General features: G+C 33.3%; 1 protein-coding gene across 1 annotated transcript; it reads right to left on the bottom strand.

Moving 5' to 3' along the window:
* Window positions 1-201: 201 nt before the first annotated feature.
* On the bottom strand, window positions 202-1,359 carry LOC112095643. Its single transcript, XM_024177747.1, has one exon. It carries the CDS (start codon window positions 1,357-1,359, stop codon window positions 202-204), a length of 1,158 nt encoding a protein of 385 aa, XP_024033515.1.
* Window positions 1,360-8,245: the final 6,886 nt, after the last annotated feature.

Genomic DNA, 8,245 nt, shown 5'->3' with positions numbered 1-8,245 from the left:
TATTGTGGCGGTGATATATAATGATGAAATTGGATTTTAGACGATTGTATTTATAATTATTATTGGTGTGTACAAAACTTTTTTTTTACATATAATTGAAATAAAAAATTTGCAATATAATAGAAATTAAATAGGTTGTTATATATAATGGTGTAATAAATAAAAATCAGATCTCAAAATACATAATTTAAAACGATACAATTAGCTTCGTGTCGATGCAATGGGATTTTTGCACTTTTTTCGATTATGACCCACTTCGTTGCACCAGCCACATCTTATAGTTCTCCTGTCAACATCCTCACCAACAGAGGGTATTCTGAGCTCTGGACGACGGCCGAGCAATGGTGCTTCTATTGGTGGGTTAACTTTCATTGCTCGAATTTCCTCAGGAACCTCCCAATATGCCATGTCGCCAACAGGGTCTACTGGTTGTGCATAAGCCGTCACTAATGATTCCTGAGTGTAAAATTCGAAACAAAGACTTATGTAATCCACGCACACGGTTATGCAAGCAGCAATTGCATGTGCACAAACAAGCTGATCAAGTTGGAACACTCTACAGGAGCAAGTCTTCTCACGAATGTCAACTATCCCTTCTTTAATACCACCACCCAAAACATGAAATCGATACTGAGCCACAGGACGAACGGTCATTCTTTCAGCCAAAGTTCTCCTATCAGAGACTATTTCGTCTGCCCACGTTGTTAGACGAGTACTCATCGACTCAGCCGTAATTTTCCTATCATAAAACCATTGCTGCAATGTTTTCCTAAAGTGATCAACAAGATGAGTTATAGGAAATTTCCTCGGTTCCCTCAGTAATGAATTCACGCTCTCTGCAATGTTGGTGGTTAGAATACTGTACCTTCTACCTTCGAACTCAGACCTTGCCCAATTACATGTGCTAACATTATTCTCTAAGTAGTCAGCTGCATCCGCGTGGAGTTGCCACAACCCCTCTAGTTGTTTTTTAAATTCTTCGTGTCCATATGTTTTCACTGCGTTTATGAAGGCAGGCTCAAATTCATCCCAAAGAGCTTTCGACATCTTGAATTTTGACTTAACGTTACCTTTGACATGGTAAAAACAAACGCCATGGACAGCTAAGCGAAATACTTTTAAAACGGCTCTCTTGATCGCGGTGCATCGGTCTGAGATAAATACCAACTCCGGCATATCACCAATTACTCCATGTAATTTCGTCATAAACCATTCCCAAGCATCATTGTTTTCCGAATCCATAACCCCAATGGCTAACAGATACAATTGGTTGTTTCCATCCAGGCAGGTCGCAACAAACATAGTTCCACGGTATAACCCCTTTAGATGAGTACCATCCACAGCAATCACTGGCCTCATGCACTGTATGAAACCCTTGATAGAAAAGCCAATAGCTACAAAATAGTATAAGAAATTATCATTTCCATCTCGCTGCAGGTGAGTAACTGTACCTTCATTTGCTTTGGTCAAAACATTAGAGTATTTAGGAAGTAAGTTATATGATTCTGCAGGGTTGCCTCGAACTATTTCAAGGCCAACTTCTTTGGCCCGATATGCTTGCTGATATGTTAATTGGACACCGTATTCCTGCTGGATGTCTGCTCTGATATCATTTGGAGTATATATTCATTTTTCTTGGATGAACTTGTCCGCAATAATATGACCAACAACCCGACTCCTTACTTGATGAACACCACCAGCCAATACCTCATTACAACAAGTGTGTATGTTGTCAACTCTTCTCACTAACCACGGAACATTCTGCTCATTCGAAACTCTTGTTGCTCGAATACGCCATTTACATAATTCCGAAGAACACTGGGCCTCGAAACGTGTTGTTGTGGACCGTGTGATCCTGAAATCAAATTTACCCCTCAAGGCAACTTTACGCAGTTGTAGTATTAACTCATTCTTGGCAACAAACAACTTACCCACACTAACATCATCATAATTATAATTTCTGACCAAGTTAGGAGCAGCTAAGTTTGAAGGTAAAACTGGAGCAAGTTGTGCGAGGTGGTCAACTGTTGTTCTCCTTCTCGAACGTGGCACTAAAGGAATAGGTTGGCTGGCAATGTTATTAATAGGAATACTATTCTGATCATCAACATTAGTAGGAAAATGATAAGGACTAACGCCTCCATCACAAACTGAACTATTGAAATGGTTGTCCGTTGTATTATTATATAGTTCCATACAAACATTATCTACTGCTGTGTTGCCGATGTCGTCAATAGGATCATCATTATTGCGAAATTCATTATTGTAGAATGGAGAGTAACATTGCTTTAATGACAATGTCTGTGGTAATGCCTCTACTTCAACATCCGCTAGGGTAATGCCATTGTCATTAATAGTGTCATTGTAGCCGTGGAGTGGAGAGTAACGTTGTTGTAAAGACAGTGTCTGTGGTAATACCTCTTCTTCACTATCAGGGACAGAGACATTTGCTCTAAAAGAAGTTTCAATTTCTACAGGTGGCTCAAGATCTTGGTAATCAACTCGAAAAGATGTGGTCACAAATATAGGAATGCATCCGTAATTTACCACATCAGAGGCCATATGTAACACAACCTTGACTATTTCACTGTTAAATATGTCCATAGGCAGTGAACATGTATGATACATTGTATTTCTAGACCTCAAAGTTGTCTTCATGGTGATATTGTATTCATTACGATTTATCTGTAACACATCATAAACTCTTGCCAGAAACTGATCAAATGTACAGTCTTTTCGAATTAGAAAGGTTGTATTATTGCCATTCACGTACTCCATACTCCCATCCGCCAACGTCTCCCACCAACCGTCGTAACACAGTTGAAGCACAACTGAATCCATTAAATCTACAAAATATACAAAAAATATAACAAATGTGGTTACACATTGTGGGTTTGATTTGTTTCATTGCAAGCGTTGAAATGATATATTATACACAAAAAATGAATTTATTTAGCTATAATTATGACCTCCAGAAAATAACCTAAATTTTGTGTAATATGATTTTTTTGTGCGACAGCATTTGTTGCACAAAATTTGGTGCGACGGGAACCTGTCGCACAAAATTTCAGATTGTGTAATCAAATTTTTTGTGCGACAGAAAGGCAGTCGCACAAAATTTGGTGCGACGGGAACCTGTCGCACAAAAAATTTGAATTTTCATAAATTGGTCAACAGTCATTGCAACGTATTGCCTCCAACACAGTCCGACAATAGACCACCAACCACCACAAACATCATCACAACAACACACAATCACAACACAACACAAGAACAATATAAAGCATGTGTTTGAAATTGCTAACCTAGGGTTTTTGAACTTCAACTGTTATCTTGTAGATTTTGATTGCTATTATACGTGATTTTGGTGGAATTTGTGTTGCTGAACGGGATTCCGGTGAGATTGCCGCCGATGATGGTCTCCGATTTGGCTCTCTATGGTGCTTCCGTTTGGTGAGAAGTGTAGGTGAGTTCAAGCTTTGGTGAGCTTTGGGTGAGATTGCAAGGATATTATGGTCCAAAAGTTTGTTGTTTGGCTAATATTGATAGAAATAAATTAGTGGGGTTAAAAGTAAAAAATGCAAAATTTTAATGGCTAATTTGTAAAATTTCCCGAGCTTGAAACTAGTACAGAAGTTAATCAAATTTGCTGATTACAATGACTTTGGAGCTACTCGTTGGAGCCCTCATTTCAAATCTCTCAAAAGGTTGATTAGCATGTTTGGTGTTGTTTATAAGCATCTTGATGTCAAACCAAGATAATATGGCATATTCTCATCCTTGGCCAATATTGGATTAAATAAAAGATGATTTGCAACAAATCTAAAGGTGTTTATGATGCAATATCAACCTTTAAATTTGTATTTATCTTACATCTTATGAATAATATCTTAATGATAAATTATCTACTTTGTCAAGCATTACAAATGAAATCTCAAGACATTTGAATGCTATACATTTAATGTCAGCTAAAAGATTATTGCTTGTGATATTATTTTGTGAAAATCATCATATTGATGTGCTTGGAACTAATGACCGCTACATAAGGTACGATGCATACTTGTTAGTGAAAAGATTATGTTACTATGGAACATTATTATCTAATTGATCTATTAATGCTATAATAATTTTTTAGCTAATGGAGTTAAATAATAATTTACAGGTCAGACGGTAGAACTTCTTACTTTGAACTTTGATTTGGATCCTATTGAATCTTTCAAATCACTCAATGTTGATGATGTTTATAATATTGTAGAGAGATTTTTTCCTCAAGATTTAACTCAATTCAAGATACTTGTTGTGAGAAGATAGTTAGAATGCTTTTTAGATGATGTGCTGTATCTTGTTGAGTTTGAGTGTAATTCTTCACTTTCTGAATTATGTTGACAATTTGTTGAAACAAAAAAAAAGCCTAAAATTTACTTCTTAGTAAACAAATTGATTCATTTAACATTGACTCTTCCTATTTCAATTGCAATGAATGAGCGAATATTTTCAGCTATAAAACTTATCAAGACACCATTTTGAAATAAGACAGAGAAAGAGTTTCGATCAGATTGTATGGTTATCTGCATTAAAAGAGAATTTTTGACACCATTGATTCAAATTCATTAATAGATGAGTTTAATTCTTAAAAACATCATATTGTACAACTTAAATAGTGTTTAATTGTAATTGAATTACTTCTTGCTTGATGTATTTTCTTATGTGTTAATGGAATTTTTGTTAAGAATTATATTTTTAATTGAGATAATGTTTGGACTTAAAAACAATTAGCCCACCCACAAATTTTTTTGTGGCTTCACCCCTAGAACATGAGATTGGGTTGTTCCCATGAATTAATACTTCAATCAGTTATTTTAATATTACAATATAAATCTATCGATTATTTGATCAAAAATCTAAAAACATATGTCTTGATAATATTCGTTTGATGTCCAATTTAAAAAATCTTTTCTAAAAGACATACTTCTAAATTAATTTTTAATTAATTGATTAACTGTTGTGATATCTTAAAAAAATTACATTTTTCATTTACATCTAGCAAATGGGTAATGCACATGGCCACAGGCTTTAAGAATTTTTTTTTTTCCTTAATCATTAGCAAACGATTTATTAAAGAATTACTCCCATGCGTGTGTAAAATACATTTTTCTTTTTCATATTATTGCTATCTAAAAATCACACCAGGCTCAAAGGCCTTATCCGGCCCATCAAGTATGTGTTCCATGGTGAATTCAAGCTATTGTGTTAGGGCAACCATTGTGGACTGTGGTTTGAAAGGCATTTAAGGCCCATTTCACATTGAATCCTTAGCCCAGCCCACTTGAAGGCCCTTGTCTTATAAGGGAATGTCTTATGGAATAGGCTAGTGGAGAACCAATTATTCCTATGAGATTAAAAAAAGCATAAAATTATAAAGCCTAAAATTATACAAAATCTCGTTTCCTAATCTATTTTGAAAACAAGATCTTTTATTTCCTTTTTTCTTTAGGATCAAAAAGATCTTTCATTTCTTTTTACTTTAGATTAGATAAGATCTTTTATTCCTTTTTACTTTAAATAAACAAGAACTTTTATTTCTTTTTTACTCTAAGTTATATTTAGTAATAAAGAAAACCTTATTCCATTAGTAAAATTCAACTATATAAACTCATGTAACTCTATTGAGATTTTATAAGCCTATAGATCAAGTTAAGGCTACATCTTCATCTCAAACTTGAAATTAAATTAGCCACTCATAATTGATTGGGGGGTAAAATAGTAATTTTATTAAAATACTTTAAAATACAAGACAAAGTGAGAATTACACAAAATGGAGCTCAAATTTGGATTCAAAATTGTCGAATTAGAAGGGCAAACCCTTTATTTATAAATATAATAGGTAAATCATAGTCACTAGATGAAAACAATTTGGACGCACATAATTGTGCCACGTGGCAAGCTGTGATTGGATGGAACGCGTCATTAAGGCTGTGATTCGGCTTATTACATGTAATGTATGTGCGTTTTCTGATATAATAATATGCTACCACATCATCGTTCAATGTAAAAGTCAACAAGTACTGATTCAGTGTATTGCATGTAACGTATGTGCATTTTTTGGTCCAATAATATGATGTCATACCATCAGTCAATGCAAAGTCAACTAGGCTCCACTAAATTAGCATGCATCCTACCACACTAGATTTGGACATATGTAAATATTTTTTTATGCAATTGGAGTCCATTTTGATCGGTTTCTATCGTTCCTTAGGTTTTCAGGACTTCTGAACCCGTTTATGACGTCGGTACTGCCATCCGGGACCCCAAACATGAGTAAGATTATTATTTTACCCTTTATACCCTTTTTAAAGCTTTTAGTTATTCTAAACTCAAAAAATGATGTATGTTTTACTGTCTGACTTCTCATCAACCATGAAATAACTAAAATACTCCTGAAATACATGAAATACTCAAATTATAAAAGAAACACAGAAAATCAAAGCTTAAGGGACTTAATTACATGAAAATATAGATGTTAATGAGCCTTAGAATGTAAAATGATGATTTTACCCTTTATAAACATATGCCCTCCAACACTCAATAGTAAGAAGGTGGAACTTCCCACATCAGAACGAGGAGGTATCTTCTTTATTTCTTTAGTGATTTCCTCCAATTGACTTTCAATTGATTTCTTCCAAGCATACAACTCATTCTCTCTATCATGTTTACCAAGTGCATAAATTGTGCAAAAGTGTTTTATAGAAGTTGTAAATTTACCAAGCCCTTGCATATGGCAAATTCGAAGAAGCCTTCCCAATGATTGCTCAAGTCTGTTGTTTCTTTTATCTAACTTCAACAAGCCTTTCTTAGTCTCTTTTTTCAACTTTTCCTATCACATCACAAATAAATTAATAATGATATAATAATACAATATATTTTTTTCTTATGACACTGTGTAGCTTATCCATCTACCCATATGTAGAATAAATTAACGATGACATGCGAAAAAGAAAAAAAAAATGGTATAGTGGCTAGCAAAAATAATTTGCTTAGGCCAAACTAATTGAAGAAAATTTAATCCTATTCAAGTTTCTCACCATCTTGATAACAATCTTCCCAGTTTTAGGGTCGTATCCTTTATTTTTCATTCTCCAAGCTCTCTTTCAAAGTTCACTCCTATCCACTAAGTATTCAGAATGACCAATTTTTGAGCACTGGTGGATAAACAAGTCATATTATTTTAGTACACTCAATGGTGTCGTTTAAACAAATTAAATTTGTATAAACTGATAGCTATACACTTACCATATCTTGCATAAATCCTACATATCTTTAATATTATTATTATTATAACATTAAAGTTAACAACAACAACTAATAATAATATTTAAAAAATAAAATTAATAAATTTTAACAATAATAATAATAATGATTATTATTAATAATGACAAAAATGACATTAATGACAGTAATAATGATAAATAATAATAACTAAAATAATAAAAGTAATAAATTTTAATAACAATAATAGTAATATGATAATAATGACATTAATAAATAATGATGATGGTAGTGGTGGTGATGGTAAAGGACCTATTATCGTTATTGTTGTTATTGTTGTTATTGTTGTTGTTGTTGTTGTTGTTATCGTTATTATTATTAATAATAAAGGACCTATTTGCAAATAATACGAAACTTTGGGGCATTTTAATAAATTCTGTAAGGACAAAAATGTAAACAAAAACATAAGTGAATTGAAGGCAATTTGGAGATTATGAAAATTTAGGTGTAAGATAGGTAGTCCTGGGAATAAAATTGTAACTCCTAACCCCACTTCTCCTTGAAAATCAAAACTAAAGGAATGATTCCTAAATTTATAGGCTCGACACTATTTTGATTTTGATTCTAAACCTTAATTTTACAAATATATACGTCATTAATTTCGATTCTAGAATTTTCATTTTGATTGTTGGTAAGCAAACATGCCATTAATGATACGATGATTGGTTTTAATTTATGGGTTAGTATTTTATAAATTAATTTGGGACATTTTAAGCAGTAAAATTTAAATGGAGTGTTATAAGGATTTCGGCGGGGTGTTAAAAGCTCCACTATTTTTATGGCATTAAACCTATTATTTAAGAGGCCAGGCCCACAAACTGCTTTAGGCACACAAGCCGTCATAGTTTTGTGGATAAAGATCATCTTCTGATTTGAGCTCTCATGAGGTTTTAAAATCTTATGTCATATGTCTTTAAGT

Source organism: Citrus clementina, unplaced genomic scaffold (assembly GCF_000493195.1).
Source record: "Citrus clementina cultivar Clemenules unplaced genomic scaffold, Citrus_clementina_v1.0 scaffold_1, whole genome shotgun sequence".
NCBI classification, from domain to species: domain Eukaryota; kingdom Viridiplantae; phylum Streptophyta; class Magnoliopsida; order Sapindales; family Rutaceae; genus Citrus; species Citrus x clementina.
This window is presented reverse-complemented; position numbering and strand designations above follow the sequence as displayed.

Excerpts from the sequence above, each read along its gene's own strand:
- LOC112095643 (XM_024177747.1), bottom strand. The coding sequence starts at position 1,359 with ATGAGGCCAGTGATTGCTGTGGATGGTACTCATCTAAAGGGGTTATAC.